The following is a 24,571-nucleotide window of genomic DNA, read 5'->3' on the forward strand; positions in this document are numbered from 1 at the left end:
AGACTCTTCAAATCCGTCGATCTGCTCAGAGGTCTGGATTGTTCTTCCGATCTCTTGTGGTTCGGAAACCTGGGCAAGAGATCGCTAGTCTGCCTCTTTAGTTATGCCTTCGGCGATCCGTGGATCTGAGCCGGAGTTTTATAACTTGATTCGAGCGACTGTTTGTTGCGAACAAATTTTATTAGGGTACCGCGAATCCGAGGATTCTGGACGATTCCCTGAAGTGTATGATTTGGTCATTTCTTGCATTTTATCAAGGAATGGGCAAAGTCAATTCTGTTTTTAGTCTCGGATTGATCAGATCCGAGGCTGCATGTATATATAAAGGGACAATAAATATAGAGATAAGTTTAATGAAACTCATGGTGCCCATGGCTTTCCTCTTCTCATTAAACAACTTACTTGGTTTTCAGACAGAGATCATACAAAATATTTCTTGAGAACATCGGTATTCCAATGGTTCTTCAAAATTGTTCCATCTAACTGTTTCAGCATATACGTGCCTGGCTTTTTTCGGAATGGATGATGTATGGTCCTTCCCAAGTGGCTGAGAGTTTGCCATGGATCCGTCCTTTCTGAACCGAGGCGGCGTTTCTGAGTACTAGATCACCGACTTTTAGGGGTCTGGCGTTGACTCTTCGGTTGTAATGCTTGTTGACCCTCTGCAAATAGGCTGCGTTGAGTGTCCTTGCATCGTTCCGAGCTTCGTCCAGTAGATCGAGAGCTTCGGATAGAAGTTGGTTGTTGCTTTCTCCTTGGAGCCCATCATACCTGTTGTATGCCTGGATCCTCAGGCTTTCTGTTCCGATTTCCACAGGGATTACAGCTTCGGATCCATATACAAGGTGGAACGGTGTTTGCCCGGTAGCTTCTTTCTCAGTGTTCCGAAGGGACCATAGCGTTCCGGGTAGCTCTTCTAACCATTTGTTTTTGTCATCCTCGACTCTTTTCTTGAGTGCGTTGAGGATGAGTTTGTTAGCAGCTTCGGCTTGCCCGTTGCTTTGTGGGTGACAGACTGCCGAGTACGCTAGGTGTATGCCGAACTGTTTGCACCACTTTTGCAACGGGGTGTTGTCGAACTGTTTCCCGTGGTCGAAGACCATCAGTCTTGGTATGCCGAACCTTGTGATGATGTTCTGCCATATGAACTTGCGGACCTGAGGTTCGGTGATGGAGGAGACAGCTTCGGCTTCGATCCATTTGCTAAAATAGTCGACTCCTACAATCAACCACTTCTTCTGATTCGTCGCTGAGGGGAAGGGACCAATGATGTCTAACCCCCACTGTGCGAATGGTAAGGGATACAGTGTTGATTGTAGGGTTTGAGCTGGTTGATGGATGGCTGGTGCGAACTTTTGGCATTTCTCGCATTTCCTTGCCATCTGCTTTGCCTCGGAAACCATAGTGGGCCACCAGTACCCAGCCCGAAGGGCTTTATGTGCCAATGTCCTACCTCCAATGTGGTTTCCGCATATCCCGAGGTGGATTTTCCTTAGGATGTAGTCAGCGTCTGTTGGACCCACACATTTTAGCAGCGGAGCAGAGAATGATTTCCTCATGAGCTCTCCTTCGGCGCTGATGATGAACCATTTGTTGAATCTTTTCAGTTTTCTCGCTTGCAGCTTATCTTCGGGAAGTTCTCCCCTTTCTTTGTATGCAACTACTGCGTCCATCCAGCTAGGTTCGGTACGTAAGCTGCATACTGTGGTGGGTAGCAAGTCGATGCTTCTCTCTTGGTGAACTTCCACGTGGACCGACCTGTTTAGGTCGATGAGTGTTGAGCTTGCGAGTTTTGACAGTGCGTCTGCTTGCGTGTTCTGTCCTCGGGGGATGAGGATGACTTCAAAGGATCTTAACTTTGACGTTAAGGATTTAATTTTTGCTAAATAGGCTGTCATGCTGGGCCATTTGGCCTCATACTCCCCTCGGATCTGGTTGGCTACAAGCTGGGAATCAGTTTTGAGGCAAACATGTTCGGCCTCCAGGGATAAACAAAGCTCTATCCCTGCGATTGCGGCCTCGTATTCGGCCTCGTTGTTGGTTGCTTTGAAGCCGAACTTCAATGCATACTCTATGCTTTTCCCCGTCGGGGGGATCAGTACAACTCCTGCTCCTGAGCCGTTTATTGTGGAAGATCCGTCAGTGAAGACCTCCCAAGTGCTTTTCGTATCATCCAACATTTCCTGGTATGAGCACTCGGCCAAGAAGTCTGCCAATGCTTGTGCTTTGATTGCTGTCCTCGGCTGATATTTGATGCCGAACTCTGATAGTTCGAAGGCCCAGGCAGCCAATCTTCCTGACCTCTCTATTTTGTCGAGTACTTTTTCGAGCGGTTGGTCAGGTAGCACTGTGATCTGGTGGGAGTCGAAGTATGGCCTCAGTTTTCGTGCAGCTACCACTACTGCATATGCGACTTTCTCGATGAGTGGGTACCGGGTTTCGGCCCCTGTGAGTGTTCGGCTGGTGAAGTAGATTGGCTGTTGCTTTTTTTCTTCTTCCCGAAGAAGCACTGCGCTGACGGTTCCAGGGCTAACTGCGACATATAGGTACAGGGTTTCCCCCTCCTTTGGTCTGGCCAGTGTCGGCAGTTGAGCTAGGTGGGCTCTGAGTTGCTGAAAAGCTTCTTTTTGCTCTTGTCCCCATATCAGTTCGGGATCCACTTTCCTCGGGACCCCTTTTTTCTTGACTGGTTCTGCTTCTCCTCCGGGGAGGTTCTTTGGTTTCAGTGCTTTGAAGAAGGGGGCTCCCTTGTCCGAGGCTTTTGATATGAACCTTGTTAGTGCGGCTAACCTGCCGGTTAGCCTCTGCACATCTCTCTTGGTCTTCGGCTCGGGTAAATCCAATGCCGCTTGGACTTTGTCTGGGTTCGCATCAATTCCTCTTTCGCTCACCATGAATCCGAGGAATTTCCCTGACTTCACCCCGAAGACGCATTTTTTTGGGTTCAGTTTCATGCTGTATTTCCTCAGATTTCCGAAGGTCTCTGCCAAGTCTTTGACGTGGTCTTCCTCCTTGATGCTTTTTACGATGGAGTCATCCACATAGACCTCCACATTCCTCCCTTTCTGGTCGGCGAAGACGTGATCAACTAGCCTCTGGTAGGTGGCTCCGGCATTTTTCAAGCCGAAAGGCATCATTTTGTAGTTGAACACTCCTGCGCTTGTGATGAACGCTGTCTTTGCTCTGTCATCGGGGTGCATGAATACTTGGTGGTAGCCTGAAAAGGCATCCATGAAGCTGAGCAGTGCATGGCCGCTGGTGGAGTCAACCAATTGATCTATCCTTGGCAGGGGATAGCAGTCTTTGGGGCAGGCTCGGTTCAGGTCTGTGAAATCCACGCACATTCGCCAGGAGCCATTCGCTTTTTTGACCATCACCACGTTGGCCAGCCATTTCGGATACATGCATGGCTCAATGAATCCGGCCTCCTGCAACTTTTTCACCTCCTCGGCGATGGCTTTGTTTTTCTCCGAGGAGTAGTTCCTCTTTTTTTGCTTGACTGGCCGAGCTTCAGCGTTGACGTCCAGCTTGTGACAAATCAGCTTCGGATTTATCCCTGGCATATCTGCTGCTGACCATGCAAAGATGTCTTTATGATCCCTGAGTAATCGGATCAAATCGATTCGGAGCCCCGAGCTTAGGCCCTTGCCTATTCGGACGCTCCTGTCTGAATCCTCTTCGAGGAAGATATCCTCCATTTCTTGATCTGGTTCGGGAGATAGGGTTTCGGGGCGGGCATCAACTTCTGCGGGAGACAAGCTGTTCGTGCTTGCTCTTCTCCTTTTTGCCTCGCTTTCCTCCCCCGTAGCTCCTTTTTCTTCCTCGGGGCCGTCCCCTAGTTTGGGCTTTCGGACAGCAGTGTGGCAGGTTCTTCTCGCCACTTCTTGATCACCTCTGATTCGTTCGGCGAATCCTGCATCCGAGACGTATATCATCAGCTGGTGGTATGTGGAGGGGACTGCTTGCATCTTGTGAATCATGGTTCTCCCCATGATTACGTTGTATACGGAGTCGCAGTCCATCACCAAAAATTCGTCCCGAAGGGTTTTTGCTGCCTGGCCTTCGCCCACTGTGACTGGCAGGGTGATCTTTCCTCGAGGGATAGCTGCGGATCCGTTGAATCCGATCAGAGGATAACTGACTTTCGTCAGTGCTTCCTCTGGCTCTTCGAGGATCAGCTGCTCGAAGCAGTTTCTGAAGATGATATTGACGGCACTTCCTCCGTCGACTAACACTCGATGTACGTTGTGGTTGTTGAGGTCCATGGAAATGACCAGAGGATCGTCATGTTTGTACTGGACTCCGAAGCAATCATCAGCAGTGAAGGTCATGTTCGGGGGGTGTGGTTGGTTGTCTCCAACCGCGCTGAAGTTGACCCGATGGGAGAGGGCTCTTAGGTGTTTCTTGCTGGCCTGGCCAGACTTCTGCCCCCCGAACACCACCAGGATGTCGTTTTTCTTATGTCCTGTTGCTTCGTAGACCCTCTTCTGGGGTTGCTCATGCTGTTTGCCACTGGCGGCCTTTTCTTTTTCCTCCCTTCGGTCTAACAAGTACTGTTTCAGGTAGCCTCGGCGAACGAGGTCCTCAATGTTGTCTTTCAGTGAGTTGCACTCTTCGGTGTGGTGACCGAAGTCATCATGGAACTCGCACCACTTGTTCTTGTTTCTCCGAGCTGGGTTGGACTTGAGCTTCCCCGGTAGTTTCCACTTTTCATCATTTCTGTTGAGGCTAAATATCTCTTTTCGGGGCAGAGCTAGTGGAGTGTAGTTGGTGTATTTGGGTTGAAGTTCACCCCTTCTCCCGTCTTTCTTCTGAAGGAAATAATGCCCTTGGTCCAAGTATGCATTCTATGTTAAGTCTAATAAATGCGGTTCAGTATTAATTAACAAGTTAATAATTCAGTGAGATCAAGTGAGCTGAATGCCTAGCTAGAGGCCGCTTCAGTTCAAGTGGAATTAATGATATTAATCCACAGCTTACTCTTGACTGAACCCGTAGGGTCACACAAATAGTACGTAAACGGATCAAGTATTTAATGGCATTAAATACTCCATCTATGAATATTCGGAACCGACGGATCTTGGTTTCAGTGGGAGCTAAGATCGTCACAGGCAAGAAATGAATACTCCGGAAACGATGATATTGCCGGAAACGGAAATATGGATCGTATCGGAAATATGAATATTATCCAAGTCGTAGATGTTGCCGGAAACGGAAACATGGTACGTATCGGAAAATATTATTGGAAATGGAAATATTACCAGAATCGGAAATATTGCCGGAAACGGAAATATTGTCAGAATCGGAAATATTGCCGGAATCGGAAAATAATTCCGGAAACGGAAATATTAAATATTTGTTCGAAACGGAAATTAATTCCGGAATCGGAAATATTAAATATTGTTCGTATCGGAAATAGATTCCGGAAATGGAAATTTAATCGGAAGCGTATCGTACGAATTAGCATCGGACGAGGCTTGCCGGACGAAGGCCCAGCACGAAGCCGGGGCCATCGCCCAACAAGCATGCGCGCCACAAGCCCAGCCAAGGCAGCGCCCAGGCCTACCGCAAGGCAGGCCCAGCGCGCGCCAAGGGCCACGGCTGCGTGGGCCGTGCTGCGCGGGCTGCTGCTCGCACGCGCATGGGCAGCCCTTGTGGCTGCCGTGTGTGTGTGTGTGAGTTTGTGCTCATGCGTGATTCCTGAATCTACAAGAGTCAGTGTATGATTAAATTTCTATTCCTAATTGGATAAATTAATTAAATAGAATTCATGTAGGATTCTAACTTCAATTAATTCGTATCCTACTAGGATTACGATTCCTTTTCCATAACTCTATAAATAAAGGCCTAGGGGTCATAATTTATACACAAGTTTCAAAGTATTCAAAAGTGAGTTTTTGAGAGAAAATCAAACACACATCTTGCTCAAAAGTGCCGAAATTTTCTAGTACCTTAAGGGCGATTCTAGTTGGTCAATCTTAAGGCGGATCCGGACGTGCTGTGGACTATCTACGGAGGGACGACACTTGGAGTCCTAAAAGACTTGTTCTTGTTCGGTTCGGGCGCAGCTAGGGAGGGCACGCAACAAAGAGTATGCATCTAAATTATGCTATATGATTATGTGTAAATAATATGTTGTCCTGGGTTAATGGTTGTTTCCGCATGATCTATGTAGTGTCATATGTATCATAACCTAACAGTGGTATCACGAGCCCCTTATTATTTTCATAATCTAAATTGCATGAACATGGTTAAATATTACAAATTTGCAAGAATTAAAAGGGGTGATTAATTTTCGTAATTGTTAATTAATTGCAAATTGCGTTTATTTAATTATACGTACGCAGTTTTTCGGCAGTTTCTTCGTTACTCATCCAAATCGAGTGATTTTTGTGTCAATTCCGCATGTAAAAGGCATTCTAAAATTTTGACAAAAATAGTATTTTTCTGCCGAACCCAGAATTCTCAAATTCGAAGCCTAACTATGACTTTTCGAAGGTTTTAGTTTTTCGAATGCAAAATTTCGTAAATTTAAGATGTTAAATTAAATATTTGCGATTCTTGTTGATAAATCTTGAATTTTTGATTGACCTACTGCATATGTTTAACAAGTTTGAATGCCTAGTCTTGTTAATTATGCAATCTAATTTGTAATTATGATTAATTTGTTGAAAATTAGAATAATTTAGAATTAATTTGATTTTCATAATTAATTGTAATTTAATTAGAAACCTATGATTAAAAACCACCATAAAAATTGTAAATTTACGATAAATTTTAAATTTTTATGACCTAGACTTGAATCCATAACAATCGGAAATCAATTGGATAATAAATTTTCGATTTTTTCGCCCTAAAATTATGAAATTAATAATATTTATTAATTTGTCATTAATTTTAAATATAAATTTTAAATTTTTATGCGATTCGTTCATATAACTTGCACGCACGAAGCAATGGACGCTTCGTGTTACCCTTAAGGGGTGTTGTATAATGCGGGCATGCGACGACGAGCAAGGGAGCTCGTCGCCCGTGCGGCACGAATGCAATGAGCAAGGGCGTAGTGCACGAGCACAAGGCAGCAGTCCTGCCTTGTGTCGTGTGCCACGAGCAATGAACGAATGGGCATGGGCGAAGGGCGAGCCAAGGCAGTCGCGTGTGGGCAGCAAGCGAGCTGCGCCACAACGCGCGCTGCCTCGCACAAGAGCGCGCAGCCTCGCGCGCAGCGAGCGCAAGCTCGCGTGCCACGAGCGCTGCGCCCAGCATCACTCGCGCGCACAGCGCGCGATGTCGCGCGCCCAGCGAGCGATGTCGCGCACCAGCGAGCGATGGCTCGCGCCAGCGAGCGATGGCTCGCGCCAGCGAGCGATGGCTCGCGCGCACAGCGCGCGATGTCGCGCCCCAGCGAGCGATGGCTCGCGCGCACAGCGAGCGAGCCAGCGCGCCCAGCGAGCGATCTCGCGCGCGCGCACTGCGAGCGATAGCTCGCGTGCGATGGGGCGCTATGCGGAGGCTTGCGATAGGACAGCAGCAGCTATGCGACGAGCGCATGGGCTGCGCGCACATGGCCAGCAATGGCTGTGTGCGTACGGCCCATGGGCGTGCAACGCGTAGGGTGTTTGCGTTACGATTAGATCGTTTTGAATGTTTAATTTGAAAATTTCAGTTCACGTAATTTTAATTAATTTTAAAATTAATAATTTGAATTAATTTCTTGGATTTTAATTTTGAATATTATAATTATAATAAATGGAATTTATTCTAATTATTTTACTAAAATTAAAATCATGAATTAATTTAAATGCGACTGAAATTAAATTAAATTTTTGGATTCAATTATAAATTTATATGAGCTTTAAATTTTAATTAAATTTGTATGTTTCCGGTTAGACTAGAAATACAATTTTATGTTTAAAATTAGTAAAGCATATGAATTTATTGGTTTGAGTGGAAGCGCTTTTTAGTCATAAACTCTTGATTAGGTCTACAAATCCTTAAGGTTAAAACAACTTGATTAGAATTAATAAGGACTGAATAATTGGTAGATTATTGGTGCCCTTGATTAATTGCTGCAAATGTTTATGTGATGCATAATGTGTTTTACTAACCAGCTATGTGGGCCATTCATGATAATGAATGGGTGAATGGTATATATTGTATATGTACTGTTTTGCAGGTTATGAAGTGACTAGTATGGCCCAAATAGGATAGAAAATATGGTCTGCGTACCATTAATTTGGATGTAATTGGTCTAAAGTACCAAAGTTATTTTTCAATTCAAATATGGTCTGCGAACCATCAAATAGTTGTAATTAGTTATAGCTTATCCTATTTGAAGAAAATGGTGCCTCCCACGGAGATTTTCAAGACGGACTTTGAAGTCAAAGCTTCAAGATGAAGTCGGGCCATACTAGATCACAAATATCTTATGCATGTTTTAAGTTATTTATTGCTTTAAATATGTCTTAAAATGCATGAGATCAAAAGCTTGATTATGTTGCATGATTAAGGATTTTAGTTCACTTAAAATCTAACCAACATAGTAAGAGCCTTAAGTTCCACACTTAAAAATTGAGTTAAAAGGTGCCATGCCAAAATATACACTTGCTTGGATATCCTTTACATCAATCTAGTAATAGTTTTCGCTCAGCGAGGTGTTACTTATTGGTCCTAAAGGGGCAAGGTACACAAATAATTGTGAGTACATGTTAGTTTTGGTGAAACTCAACGATATAAGTAAGGAGTCCTTTTATGTCGTGGCAAAATCGATAGGTTTACCTAATAAGTTCTTAGACGTACCTATCAACCAAGAGTAGTTTCTAGACTATTAGCAAAAGGCTTTTGCTTACCTAAAATGTTTTAGAATTGAGTCGACAAACTGTGCTTAATTCTTCAATGGTTTTAGGGTCTTGGAATCATTTTATTCACACCTGCCGGAACAATAAATTCGAATAAAATGCTAATAACTTGTTTGAATTGCATGGTTGCTTTAATTTCAAGTTATTATTCATGATAAATGTTTAGACTTTGCATGCTTCAATGTATGTTTTAATTATTGTTTATAATTAAATATCTTGCACTGCAATAAATCCTTTTAGAAAGGTAACAGTAAATTTCCTCGATTGGTAGTGAATCCAAGAACGATTCACGGAAATGAGAGAAAGTGAGCAATTTAAAATGTACGTTTCTTATAGCGACTTTTATGGTTGTTTTCGAATATCAAAATCGAATGGCAAACCAATTGGTGCTTGTGAATTCAAAATACAATGTAGTTTTGAGATCATAAAGCATTGAGTTTAAACGCTCAGCTTTACCAATGGTTAACAACCTAAAATCCTTTTTCCATTTAATTCTCGAATGAGTCTAGTTCCTAGACATTCGAATAGATCGATGCTTAGAGAACTTTAGAAGCTTCTGGTAAGATCATCTAGTTGAAACAGAATATTCAACATAAATTAAAATGGTAAAGAACCTTGTTGGTGACATTGGACATGTCTAACAAAGTATAAAAGTCAACACTAAAGAATTCAATTCTTAAGACTATAAGAAAGGGTACAAGAAATAGGAAAACGAGGAACAAATGAAAGGAATTTACGATTCCGTTTCTACCTATAAATTTATGTTTAAAGAGAAGTGACCTAGCAATCAAACTTCCTTGGTATCATATACCGCTTGAGGTTCTTACTTCGGTAATAACTCAAATAATGGAAGCTAGGATACACTAATGACCTACAAGTGGGAAATGAAGCATGGCAATGCTACATTAGTTGTAGGGTCATCTAGTTTGTTTTAAGTCCTTTCAAAGGCTGGAACTCAATGGCTATTTTGTTCCATAATCAGCATACCTAAATTTCTGCTTCAAACACAGAAAGACTCACATTCAGAAGAACAAAAACAATGCTTGTTTGTTTGTTTATTTGAATGAAATGGTCAATTACTGGTTGAGTCAATATGCTTGATTAAAACAAACAACTCTTTAAAGAACTTTACTAGGTTCAAATCAAACCCTTGATTTGAGTTCCATTAAATCTTTGGCATTGTTGCTTAGACCATATCAACAAGTTAACATTCATAAGCTCTATTTTGATGGACTTTTGAAAGTTGGTTGATTTCTAGATCAACTTAAGACAAGCTAGTCTTACTTGTTGAAAGTAACAAAGAATATGAACTATTGTTAGAACGCCTAGACGATAGAGTTCAAAGCTAAAGAAAGGTTTTATGACTTTATTATTTCACATGGATTTGAGTGAATATAGGTTTATTTACTCAAATGTGATATAAGTTGAATCTGTTTGGCTAGTTCAAAGATTCAGAAGTATAAAATCCACTCGGCAAGAAATCATAAAGATCTAGGTTAGATCATGTTGATGATTACTTGAGACCAAATATGATCATCAATGATTGTGTGTTGTAATTTCACAATCTAGCTCCATAAGATATGGCATATCTACGTTGGAATGATCGAAGTCAATTAGTACTTGATTCGATCAATGATGAATCATAAAGACTTTTCCTATAATTTCTAAAACAAATGCTCAACTACCACCAAACTAAACCAAATTCGTCAAAGCTATTGAAAAGTAATTTCAGGATATCTTTTCAATTATATATATCTAAAGAGTTGCTAAACTCAGTGGGAGCTTAGTGTTTGTTATTCAACAAACTAAGGCCCAAGTCTAGATATATGTTTCATTGTGATTTATTCAAATGAGACACAAGGGTATTGTTTCTACCACGAATTTTTGAGAACATAATGTTTGTTTGCTCGAAATAATGTCCTTTTGGAGATTCGTTTCCAAAATGACAAGTGGGAGAAAATAGACCTCGAAAGTTTTCGAGGCGAACAACAAACATAAACGGACATTCCGGAGGCTTTTCGAAGTGCTTCAGAAAATCCGAACTTATTCTTTAAGGACTTTAGAAGTGGCTTTAAAGAATAGACATCTCTTAGAAGACTTTACAAGTGCTTCAAGGAGAACAGAATATTCAAAGGACTTTCAAGTGGCTATTGATATTCTATTGTTTGATGTTCTATACCCAAGTAGGCATAGAGTTCAAGTCACTGGAACTATGAGATTCTTCTATTAGATAGTAAGGAAACATAGAGTTCTGGTCAATGAAACTATGAGATTCTTCTATTCGATAGTGAAGAAACCTACAACTTGCAGTCAAACTATTATCATGTAGATTAATGAGTTTATGACTTGTAAGAAAGCTATGACGAAACCTAGATTCCCTAAAATGGTTAGAGGCCATATATAGACTCAAATGTTTTAAATGGTTAGAGGCCATAAAACATACTCAATGTTTTGATGACAAAATTGAAATTTTGTTGATTTGCAAGAATAGTTTCACACCTATTGGTTGCAAGTTTGTTTTAAGGATAAAAACCATCAAACATGGAATTGTGTTCACACACAAAGCTAGATTAGTTGCTAAAGGTTACAAGCAAATTCATGGCATGGATTGTGTTGAAACCTCATGCAAAATCGTAATGCTTAAGTCTATAATTCAAGCAATGATTGCATATTGGTACATATGGCAATTGGATGACAAAACGTATTCCTCAATCAAATGTTGGAATAAACTATGTACATGGTATGTCATAGGATTTGTGGATCCAAATAAATGCTTGAAAAGGAAAGCTAGCTTATGAAATCTAAGTCCAGATTTAAGCAAGCAATTGGGAATTAGAACTGTATTTTAGTGAAGCTAATAAATATTTTAGTTTCATAAAATATACATGATTCTTATAGATATATAAGAAGTTTAGTGGGAGTACTTAAAACTTAATTGGTCCTATGTGTATTACACACATATCTCTCTATTGTGAAATAACATTCAAATGCTAATGACTTAGATTTTGAAATTATTCATCAATGATGGACCATGGCGAAACTTAGTACATACTGGGTATTAAGATCTATTTACAAAAATCTTATGATATTGTTTTGGATTAAGTAATGGCATTTACTAAATCAAACACGAAAGTCTCCATTGGAGATATTCGACCCATGTGAATAAATCTAAGTAAAGAATGTTTGAACTATGTATAAGCATTTACTAAGTTAAACATCAAAGAGTCTAAATGAGATTCTTAACCTATATTATATGTCGAAGAATTTAGCTGGATTCAGTATCTGCTGAAATTGAATAAGCTAAAGTTACATGAATAGAATTCAATTGGGAATTATTCTGCAAAAGAATTTATCATGTATGATATAATATGAGGATCGCCAAAAACGTATCGTATGACTTTAGCCATGACGAACATATACCAATCTCTATTGATCTAAGTGAAGATCAACTAGATCGAGATCAAGAATACTTATGGTACTTGAAAAGGTACATAGGAATAGTTCTTGATTCAAGGAAATAAAGATATGCTAAATATTGATGCTACACGCATAAACACTGGCAAAGGATCAAGCAAGACCCTTTGGAGTTAACCATTGATAAGGACGAGCTATAGAGCATCGTGTTTTGAAATGGCAACATGGGTTGGAGACCATGAGTTGTTGCGTGGGAAATTAAAATAATAATTTCTATGTTCCAAGATATAGTTGGAGAATCTTCCACATATCTATGAACTGCCTGGATAGGTAAATCCAAACAAAGCATCACTAGCAACCTATACAGTTGAAGTAAAAGTAATTATTGCCTAAGAAGCAATAAAACAGGGTTGTTTAAAGTTCTTCACTGAACTTGGGTAGATCACCTATCTGCTGGCTTGATGGTTCTTCATTGAAAAATGCGTAGAACCACTCTTGAAGCAAGAAAAACGTCTGCTATCTTGATGGTTCTTCATTGCAAAATGAGTAAAACCACCATCGAAGTAAGAAAGACTAGATCACATAATAAACAAACTCGAAAAGATCTTATCATCATATCTCAAAGAACATTCGATGAAAAGGATGTTAAGATTGGCAAAGCATGATAACTAAACCTATGCAACAAGTGAGAAGCAACACTCACATTGTAGCACTGGAAATCAAGCATAGCTTTGAATTCCATGAATTGTTTTAGAAGATGGGTTTGAGGCCCATGGTTATAAAACATTGGGGTTGAACATTTATCATATATGAAATGTATTTTCATATTCCATTTAATCTTGGTTTAGTATTAAATGATGAGTCCCTTCAAATTTGACGATATATTCAAGATAGACTGTCAGGACCAGTCCTGTGACTAAGAAATGTCTATCAAGTGAACTTGAATGTCAAAGGTTGAAAATGGTCCCTAATCGGAGTTTTCTATAAAATTGGACGCATAGAAAACGTTAGACGATTAGAGTGCAAGATGACTAGTAGTTCTGTTTCTTGAACTATGTGGACATGGCAATGTCATAATCATTTGCATAGATACTTACTTTGGGAAGACTAGTATCGGACAAGACCTATGAAACTTTACTGTAAGAGATGAAAGTCTGTCATAAGTAAATTTCATTAAATCATTAGACACTAAATCCTCAATACCTGAGTGATTTGAGATTACTTGTTTGAGAACTGGTTGCTTTGACGTTGACCAACCGTCGCACCGTAAAAGGAGGCTATAAAGGCAACGCTCAGGTAATCACCTATCAAACGAAGTCTAATCTCAAGATCGCAAGATTGGGATTGTCCTCCCATAAATCGGGATGAGATGCTTAAAAGTTGTACAAGGCCACTCGGAGAGCTAGAAACTGTGAAATGCATGGCCGTGCTCGGATGAATCATAGGCTATGATTATCTGTTTATTTGATCAGTTGAACTCTGAAACCGAGGAACACCTCTGGACATAATAAGGATGACAACTCTTACCTTATGTTCAAGAGCAAGCATCGAGCGACAAAGGAATTAGGAAATGCACACTTGTCCCTAAGGACAAGTGGGAGACTGAAGGAAATAATGCCCTTGGTCCAAGTATGCATTCTATGTTAAGTCTAATAAATGCGGTTCAGTATTAATTAACAAGTTAATAATTCAGTGAGATCAAGTGAGCTGAATGCCTAGCTAGAGGCCGCTTCAGTTCAAGTGGAATTAATGATATTAATCCACAGCTTACTCTTGACTGAACCCGTAGGGTCACACAAATAGTACGTAAACGGATCAAGTATTTAATGGCATTAAATACTCCATCTATGAATATTCGGAACCGACGGATCTTGGTTTCAGTGGGAGCTAAGATCGTCACAGGCAAGAAATGAATACTCCGGAAACGATGATATTGCCGGAAACGGAAATATGGATCGTATCGGAAATATGAATATTATCCAAGTCGTAGATGTTGCCGGAAACGGAAACATGGTACGTATCGGAAAATATTATTGGAAATGGAAATATTACCAGAATCGGAAATATTGCCGGAAACGGAAATATTGTCAGAATCGGAAATATTGCCGGAATCGGAAAATAATTCCGGAAACGGAAATATTAAATATTTGTTCGAAACGGAAATTAATTCCGGAATCGGAAATATTAAATATTGTTCGTATCGGAAATAGATTCCGGAAATGGAAATTTAATCGGAAGCGTATCGTACGAATTAGCATCGGACGAGGCTTGCCGGACGAAGGCCCAGCACGAAGCCGGGGCCATCGCCCAGCAAGCATGCGCGCCACAAGCCCAGCCAAGGCAGCGCCCAGGCCTACCGCAAGGCAGGCCCAGCGCGCGCCAAGGGCCACGGCTGCGTGGGCCGTGCTGCGCGGGCTGCTGCTCGCACGCGCATGGGCAGCCCTTGTGGCTGCCGTGTGTGTGTGTGTGAGTTTGTGCTCATGCGTGATTCCTGAATCTACAAGAGTCAGTGTATGATTAAATTTCTATTCCTAATTGGATAAATTAATTAAATAGAATTCATGTAGGATTCTAACTTCAATTAATTCGTATCCTACTAGGATTACGATTCCTTTTCCATAACTCTATAAATAAAGGCCTAGGGGTCATAATTTATACACAAGTTTCAAAGTATTCAAAAGTGAGTTTTTGAGAGAAAATCAAACACACATCTTGCTCAAAAGTGCCGAAATTTTCTAGTACCTTAAGGGCGATTCTAGTTGGTCAATCTTAAGGCGGATCCGGACGTGCTGTGGACTATCTACGGAGGGACGACACTTGGAGTCCTAAAAGACTTGTTCTTGTTCGGTTCGGGCGCAGCTAGGGAGGGCACGCAACAAAGAGTATGCATCTAAATTATGCTATATGATTATGTGTAAATAATATGTTGTCCTGGGTTAATGGTTGTTTCCGCATGATCTATGTAGTGTCATATGTATCATAACCTAACATCTTCGGGCTCATCTCTCTAGCTCCTACTTTCTCTTTCCCCTTCCTTGAGCCGCCCTCGGGCTTGCTCTGGGTATTCTTTGTGTCTCTCGGATCCGACGATCCCTTCAATCTTGCAGCGGCCTTGTTGAACTCTTCGGTTCTGATGAACGCATCAGCCATTTGGAGCACGTCAGCTATTCTGGAGGGGTTCTTCATTGAGAGTTCGTCACGGAACTTCCCTTCCTGGAGCGCGTGCTTCAAGGCGAAGATGGCCACGTCTGGCTGCAAGTTTGGTATGTTTGTTGATTCCTTCATGAATCTGGCCATGAATTCTCTCAGACTTTCGTCTCTTTCTTGTTGGATTGAGGTCAGTTCTGCTGTGGTTCGCTCGGGGCGATTGTTGCTCACGAACTGTGTGCAGAATCTCTTTTTCAGCTTTTTCCAGCTCTTGATCGATCCCTTCGGCAGCGATCTAAACCACTCTCCCGCCACTCCGGTTAGCGTGGTTGGGAAGTATTTACACCAACATGCTTCGGAGTAGGGACTCAAGAACATTTGCTGCTCGTAGGAGATGACATGATCCCTCGGATCTGTGATTCCGCTGTAGGTTAGGTGCGCTGGAAGTCTTACCTTCGGTATTTCTTCCATGATCAGCTCGTCCGAGAAAGGGGATGACGTAGGAGTCATGATTCTTTTCCCGAGTCTAGCCCTGATGCCTTCGTTTGCCGAGGTTCTGTGATTAGAACGTTCGGGCGTACGATGGGGGCTAGGGGTTCGATCATGCCTCCTGTCTCTTCTTCTTTCTCGGCTACTGACCTCGGGTCGTTCGCCAGATCTGCTCGACTCACCTACCCCGAGTCTCGTATGGATCGAAGGTCTTAACCTTGAGTGGACCGAGGGCCTCAACCTGCTGAGCACCGAGCTTCGGATCCGAGTGTTACGAGTAGTTGATTCGCTTTGGAGAGCTGTTGGAGTAGGCGATGGTCTCGCAAACCAATCTGGTTGCTGTTGTGCCCTTTTTTAGGTGTCCCACGTGCTTTCCATCCACCTCGACGTCAAGTGTGTACCTGTCAAGGGAAGGAGTTCTCGTTCGGGTCTGGACACTTCCGCACTGGGTGGCTCGTTCAGCCTTCGCCTGGTCCTCCTCTCTTCTCTGCGGTCATTTGCCAGTCCTTGCTGCTTCTCATTGAAGAGGAAGTTTTGCATGATGGTCATGGCCGCAGTGAGCTCTTCCCTAGTTGGAATCGGAGGTCCTGCATTTGTGGCGGTCGTAGCTCTGCTTGGCTGTGACCTCGCCATCGATTGAGGGTGCCCCTCTTGGTCAGATTCTGAATCTGACCGCACCATCATATCGTCGTCATTGTTGTTAACAACATCATTCACCATTTTCGCGGAAAGAGGTGATTGATGTCTTTCAAAGGCTTTGAAGTGTTCTTCCCCACAGACGGCGCCAAATTGTTCCGGTGTTGTAAAGATGGAAACAATGGGCTTCGAATGAAGGCCCTTTTGTATGTGTTGAAGATCTTGCTTGTTTGAATGAGTGGAGTCCGAATTCACCTGCACAAGAGCAAAGTCACTAGCCTCGGGGGTGTTTCCGAGGAAAGCCCCTCCGATGCCTAAGTAAGAATGATGCTCGGATTCTAGAGAGAAGTTCTCTAGAAGAGTAGTCTTAAGGCGGTAAATTGGACGTACCTTGAGGTGTGAGCCTTGGCGGCCTATTTATAGTGTTTGCATAATAAATGCCCATAGGTCATTTATTGCTTTTGGGCCTTGGGCCTTAATGGATGGCTGAATAGCCATTGGTAGGTTTGATGCTGTTGTTTAGAGCCATTGGGCTTTGGACTTAGTGGCCCAATTGAGAGTCAATTGGAAGCCCAAACAACTAATATGTTTAATAAGTTTATCTTTGTAGGTGAGACTCGAGAGTACGTACTCCGTATGAAACAGAAAATTGTTCGACGTTTGTTTATTTTCGATAATTTCATGGTATCCGCTTCTAGAAGATGTTTATTTACTTCATTATTTATTTTTGCAATTTCTTACGCATTTGAAAATGGTTATCCCGAATGTCATGCAAAAATAGTTATGTGTTATAACAATCCACAAAAAAAAACTTAATGAGTTGTAAACTTGTGTACATCAATATGTTTAATTAGCTTTTCTAGCTTGTTGTATATTAGTGATAGTGAGTTATATATGTGTCCTAGTAAGGCAGGTGAAAGTACAAGCACATATCAGATATATATGGGCAAATATATTCAGAATAAAAGACAAAATAGGAAAAAAGACAAAAAAAAAAATTAAATGGTACCTTTTTTTTTTTTTTTTTTTTTTTTACAGAATGGTACTTTTTTTTAACATGAACGGTACTTTTTTTTTGTCTTTTAGCTATTTGTCTTTTAGTTGATATGCGTTGTCACACATATCTGATATGTGAAAAAACAACTTCAGTAAAGTAGTGCCGTAGAATAGAAAATCCTTACTATATAACTGAAAGTATTGCTAACAGGCCAAGGTTGTTTTTTCCCTAGACCTGATTCATCACGAGTCTGGCCCAGAAAATAATGGATTTTGGTAAGAATTTTTTTGTCTGAGTTCGATTTAAAATTTGTTGGGTGTATTTTGGACAAAGCCAAATTGAAATTTAGCCATTTTATAAAATCGGCACGGCCCAAAAAGCCTGCTATAGTGGCCTGAAATAACGGGTTTTAAGTAGAAAATTTGACCTGAAATTTTGGTCCGGCCCGACCTAGTAGGCAAAAAAAAAAAAAATGGTTGTGACCCGGCCCATTAGCAATACAAACTTCTCACACAGAGGGCCGAAAAATTGAAAGAACAAGATCAAATATATCGCAAGTATATATGTAAGAGTGAGACGACCGAGGAAAAATTGTTATGAGATCAAATTCCCACAAACCTTCCTTGCTGCATTCCGAGTCTGCAATGGTGGATACGTTTGTGTTCGTTTATACTTGTCGCTATTTCTTACAGTCTCGTGTGTAACCAAGAGGACGGTACACAAAGACAGTAATATCTGGCTATAGTAAAATCATTCACTATATATAATCGGCTGTTAAGAACACAATTCAACACTATCAAGTATCAATATGTCAAGTCTGTTTGACAATAATTCTTCATCTAAACGAAAGATTTAGGAAAAATGCTGTAACAAACAAGAATTTTTACTTTATTGAATGTGACGCCGTACAACATAATTTACCTGAGCCAATTTACAGCTCTATATCTTTCTCTCTATAGAAGCAGCAGCTTCTGCTGCTGTCACTGCTGTTAAATATGATGCTACTTCCACATCAACGTACTACAACGTCGAAGGGTTGATCCATTTACATTAATGTTGATTTTGCCGCAGCTTTTTCTCAGCACACAACAAACTTGTTATCTACTTCCACCATTTCTTCTCAGACAAAGATATCAGCTGCAAATAAGGAGCAGAAACTGAGTTATTACAAATATTCACACAGAGCTAACTGTAACAAGATTTCACTTTCTGTTTCGGACCCTTCAAGAATAATTCGATTTTCTATCCCATAATACTGGGATTTCTTTTTATCTTTCTCACTTCTCGTTAAAAATTGGATAAAAGGAATACTTCACTTTTTATTACTTATAATTTATTCTCAGTACATAGAACAGATTAATGGACAAGATCATATTTCAACTAGCAAGTTAATGGAGCTTCCAGAGAAGCAGTAAAGTTCCTGCTTGGACATTAGAGGACAGATAAAATAAAGTACACATACACGAGGATTACTCAGTACAACTATGGAGTATTACTTATACTTCGTAGTTCTTTGTAGTTACTAGTATGATTGTTTGACTCTTTTTTTTGTTTTCTTATGATATCTATTACTGTTTCATATGTTCATGGTTTGTGAAATGATTTAAACCACTCGCTACCTCTAAAAGAATTACAACATATGTCAAGGTATGTAAATGGAAATCCTCCTTCGTCTGTTTATAAGTTCATTACTATTTGTTACTTCCTCTACTACTTGTATTACTACAGCAGCAACTGCTTTTAAGCTGAATCTGAAATAGCCTCTCAGCTCATCACTTAATAAGTTAAATAGTAATTGTCGTAGTGCTTGCATAAGAAATTAAACACGCACTTGCCAAAATGCCAATGCAAATATGTTTTGACACAAAAATTGCAGCTACCTCATCAGAGAATTCGTATGCACATCTAGACTGGGAAATTAGGAATCAAGAAGTTTTTAAATAAAAAGGAAATATTAATCAGTCGCGCAGACTGAGAGCTCAAACAGTCAAACCCACATCAACCCCCCCCCCCCCCCACCACCACCACCACCACCACAAGGTCCACAAACACACACACACACACACACAATTTCCAAAAACAAAGGTCGAAAACAAACTTTCTTTGAAGCACTAACATTGGATAGGAAGTCAGAAATCCCTGATGGATGACCTAAACATGCTTCCTAGTGGTCAGTATAGAATTGCATCTTCAAGCTAATCAAATCATATGTCCTTGATAATGTATGCTCATACTGCAAGAAAACTCGCCCATCTCTTGTCCCCGTGAAGCTTAGGGAAGTTTATAACCGAAAGCAATACAATTGACACCATTTCCAAACAAAACACGCCCTGACAACCGTCTTTGGTAGAAGGATTTGGAGAGATTCGAGAAGAGGAGGGGAGGGGAGGGAGAAGAATGAGTCCATCTCCATTGTTTCATAACAATTAGGCTGGGAAAAGGAAAGGAAGGGAAAGCAGATTTTACAGTAAAACTTTACGAGTTAGAAAATTTGACGAATGTTTGCTTCCAAGATAATGTGAGCGAGCAGTTGCTCTCCGATCAGTCACCTGTTGCTAGCGTTCTGCTCATGAACATCAGATCTTTAGAAAAACTCCTAAAATGTTAATCAAATTGCATTTCAAAGGTCAGCATTGCAATATTTGTATTATTTGATGTTTCCATCACTTCCTTTCTAATACTTGTCCTCCCTTCCCTTAGCCAGTTAGCCCAACCCATTTTTATCCAAACAATATATGCAAAACGGACCCCTCTGCTTCCTCCCATTTCTTAAAGTCCTATCCAAACAAGTTGTAGCGGTAAGTCATAGTGAAACAGGTTTTCTCATCGAAGACCAAATTCAACAGAAGAGCTCAAGCTACCCCGATTTGAACATAAAACAAGATCCAGTATGATTGGCAATGCCTGGAATTAAGAAGGTGAGATACAGTTGAATATTGGAGCAGCTCTTCCATTGTTGTGCACCATCCCATTAGTTCTAAATTCTAATTCCTCAATGCCTGTGCAGATCTCAGGCAAAAATGGAAATCATTGGTCGCAACCAACTTTATGAGGGTGCAACATCACTCAAAAGTCAAAATGTAACACACGCGACTATCCAGGGTTCAACCTTTTTCAAAAAAGTATCTACAATGCAGGCGCTGGCAAAACTAGACCATCCAGCTCACAAAATCACCAACAATTTCACGGAGTTCAATGAAAACAAACATTTAATGGGTACCAAACTACCAACCAGAAGAAATTCCAAAAAAAAATTAAGCTTGCTCATTTAAAATGTATGAAACATAACTTCATATATTGGAGAGAGAAGTACCAACCTGGCGTGCCACCTGTGCCATTCTCCGACTATCTCGTGACGATTCACTCACGGCGCTAGAGTTTGGGGGCTCAAGATCGATATTCTGCTTCTTTACCATACTTCGTTTCAAAGGGTTCTCCTGCTGCAAGCTGTTATCATCACCACTTAGGGATTCCTTCTTCCGTTTCCTCTGGAAAGTATACTTAAGAACCCTATCTTTTGGCAGTGGACTAGGAAAACCATCACCAGTTTCCATCGGTTTAGGATTTAGATTTACTGAAGACGAGTTCTTCATGTCAAGATCTTGTTTTGAACTCAAACCATATAAGCAATCCCCAGAAACACTTTGCTGCTCAATCAAAACTGAATTTTTAGCTATATCTGTATCTTCATTCACTAAAACTATACGAACCTCGGTTTCATCACCTCGGGTAGTTGCTACACGCTCTGATGATTCTCTCATTTCAGAATCACCAGATGGTACTATTGAAGGTGAGTGTGAATCCTTATGTTTATTACCAATAGTTTCATGAATGTCATGAGAACCAGGTAAGCATGTTTGAGAGTTTGGAAAATCAGAAACTGTTTCCTTGACCAGAACTGGAATAGAGTTTAGTGTAGAAGCATTACTTCTTCTGTATCTAACAGCTCTTTTCCTTCTCTTTCGGAATGATGTCAATGCTTGAGGTTTGCTACTACTTTTGTCCACACTATTTTCTTCTTTATTGTCAATAGGTTTCTTCTCTGCAGATAATGTATCAGCCCCTATTGAAGTCATGTATATCTCTTCACCTTCTTTGTCTTCTTTTCTGGCTTTCTCATTTTTCAAGTCATCCGATTCTCCAGAAAGAGGAGAATGACCCTTTCTATATATCGGGTTCCCTTTATACGCATGTATTCTCTGCGTACACCCGTTTCTATACAGCTTAGGTTTTTTGCTTCTCAAAATTATCGAAGGAACAACTGGATCCCCAGAATAACCAAAATTCTCTAAAGAATTATTTGAAACATAATGCCCATTTGCTGATGTGTTAAACGAATTAGTTTGTGCAGCTGAAACAGCTTCAGATAGCCCATTCTCGGGCAGTTTGGTTCCTGCCTCACAGTGAGCCTTTTCAGTCATATTCGGTGCACTTGCCGTTTGGTTATTTTCCATTTCCTCCAACTTGATATGCGCCTCATTCAGCTCTACTCTAAGGTTACTCACTATATCTTCAGCTTCTTGGAGCTGAGCTTCTAGCTCTTCTATTTTTCTTTGCTGGTTTAGGGATTTCATTTCCGCTTCATTAATCTGAAAATAAAGCAAAGGCAATCAATGAGGTTTCCAGTCTTCATGCTTAACCAAATCAAAGAATCAGAATAAAATAATACGAAGTATACAAGTATTAACTTCATTCCCTGTGTAGGAATCATTATACAAGTTAAAATCACGAGATTGATTTGCATAACATTTGAAATGTTTTGACAGCTTCTAAATATCTAAACAAACAAGATATGCCACTTATATAGTTATATGCTACTTCTTGTCACAAGTGCTAAATTACTGGCAGAACATTAAATATGATTACAGGGAAGGATTCAACAAAGACAGGGTACAACGGAATTCCCAAATCAAACACATAAAATAGACTAGAGAACAGTTGAAGCTCAAACTTAAGCTTGGTAACAGCAGACTGAAAGCATTGTAGCTAGATTGACGATAATATATCACCAGAAAACAACATAGGCACAAATTTAGCAAAGCTCGTGCAGAGATATCATACACAAATTCCACAATATTAAACATGCTAAGCACATACTAGTAATTATTTAATCCTCAGAAGAAACCAAGATGAAGACAGGAAACTCTCCACATTGATCACTTCTTGCTTGATTATCAAGCACTTGCAAAGCTGAAAATGAGCTTGTAAATGAATTGAGTTTCAAGTCAAAACTATCACGATTAGTTTAATTGAGAGCCAAATTCGGCTAAATCTCTTAGTTAGATTTGAATATACATCAATATAGTCAGATGAAAATCCATAGTTCAACTTACACAGATAGACATGACCAGAGCCAAAAAATTTATTATCTTCATTCTTAAATGCTATAACGTACTCATTCTGATAAACATTGACATAGAAAAGCAGAAAACATTTCCAGAAAATGTGAACTATTGCATAGATAATAAGTTTAACATCACAGTTCCAAATAGCTCAAAAAACAATCACATATGAACAAGCAATCAAAATTCGCATACAAAGCTCTTCTTGAACAGACACCAACATAAAATAACCTCCGATTGCATAAAACAAAAACACATTCCTAGGAAATCAAATGAACAACAACATCATAACTACACGCACACACGCACAAAATGTATCCCCGAAACAAAAGCAGGAATCAAAACCAACAGGCCAGCTTCCAGCAGAACAATGCAGCAGATTATTCAAACTATCCTCAAAATAGATCAATCAATTATTAGCCAACAAAAACACCATAATCAGAACATCAAAAAGAAACCCCAGACCTCGCTAAACAAACAAGACAACCCATCAAAACCCAAAACCTAATCTCAAAACCAGTAGAAAACCCACTTAAGATCACAATCCATCATCTCTCATATCACAATTGACACACAACTTCATTTCATAAAAACACACTCCCAAGACCCTAAATTTGATCCCTAAAACCCAACATAAAAACATTAACTCATTCAATCAAAAACCAAACATTTGAAACACGAAAGAGGAAAGAGAAAGGATCACAAATATAGAGAGACAAAACAGACAAAAAAACACATTACTTTAGCATCCATAGTTTGTTTTTGCCGGAGCAAAAGACGAAGCGCTTCCTCTTTGGTGGAAGTAAGATCGTGCAAAAACTGATGTGATTTTCTCTCTGATGCCATTATCCTCGCCGCCGCCTCCTTCGCCGTGTTCAGGATTATCTCTGCATATGCCTTCTTCAAAGCCGTCATTTTCTGCAAAAAAAAAAACCCACAAAAATTTCAAACTGATTTTAAAAACAAACAATACCCACTTCATAAATCCATCGATTATGTCAAAAAAAACCATCAAAATCTTTCAAATTCCCAAAAAAAAAAATAAAAAAAAAATCGAAAGGTAGTTGGAAGAACTCCAACACTGTTTCAAAAGTGGTTGATGAATGAATTTAAAAATTAAAAAAAAGGAAAATTTTCGGAGGAATTGAGGAAACATCATAGTATGATTACCTGAGTTTCATCCATTGTTGTTGAGTTCAATTAATCGTAGGATAAATGCATAGGTTTTCCCGTAATTTCTGGGTTTAATGTTTTCTGTTGTTCTTCAGTTGAGTTTTTTAGTTTAATTTAATTTTTTTTTTATTTTGGTTACTTGCCCCTCTTTCGCAGCAGCTGTCTGTTATGAACTGAAAGTCTGAAAGTGTTTGTGTTTTCCGTAGTTGGATGTGTAACTACTGTTTTACCCTTTGAACATGGGTTGAATTACGGGGGTGACACGTAGGATGGGTGTGCAAGCGCGCGAAAGAGCATTTTGGGTCCCACTTATGATGACGTGGATCATGAGATTGAGAAATGTACGTGTGCCACGTGTGTAACGGCACGTGAGTCGTTGAATGTGAATGGACCTTTAACGTTTTTTTTCCTTTTTCTTTATTTTTGGGGGTTTGGGGGTAGACGGTGGGGAAGAGTTACCGATTGTGGGCCCCGCGAGAGAGAAAATGGAATTAACGGTTTATTTTTTAATATTT

The 24,571-nt window shown here is 40.4% G+C and overlaps 1 protein-coding gene across 1 annotated transcript; it reads right to left on the minus strand.

The window, feature by feature from the left end:
• Nucleotides 1-18,277: 18,277 nt before the first annotated feature.
• LOC110794479 (uncharacterized) lies at nucleotides 18,278-24,237 on the minus strand. The gene is made up of 4 exons (XM_021999463.2): nucleotides 24,054-24,237; nucleotides 23,625-23,801; nucleotides 20,859-22,130; nucleotides 18,278-18,678 (listed from the first exon to the last, which is right to left on the minus strand). Exons 1-4 carry the CDS (start codon nucleotides 24,066-24,068, stop codon nucleotides 18,643-18,645), a joined length of 1,500 nt encoding a protein of 499 aa, XP_021855155.1. The 5' UTR covers nucleotides 24,069-24,237; the 3' UTR covers nucleotides 18,278-18,642.
• Nucleotides 24,238-24,571: the final 334 nt, after the last annotated feature.

The sequence above is a fragment of the Spinacia oleracea genome, chromosome 5 (genome assembly GCF_020520425.1).
Source record: "Spinacia oleracea cultivar Varoflay chromosome 5, BTI_SOV_V1, whole genome shotgun sequence".
Classification (NCBI taxonomy): Eukaryota; Viridiplantae; Streptophyta; class Magnoliopsida; order Caryophyllales; family Amaranthaceae; genus Spinacia; species Spinacia oleracea.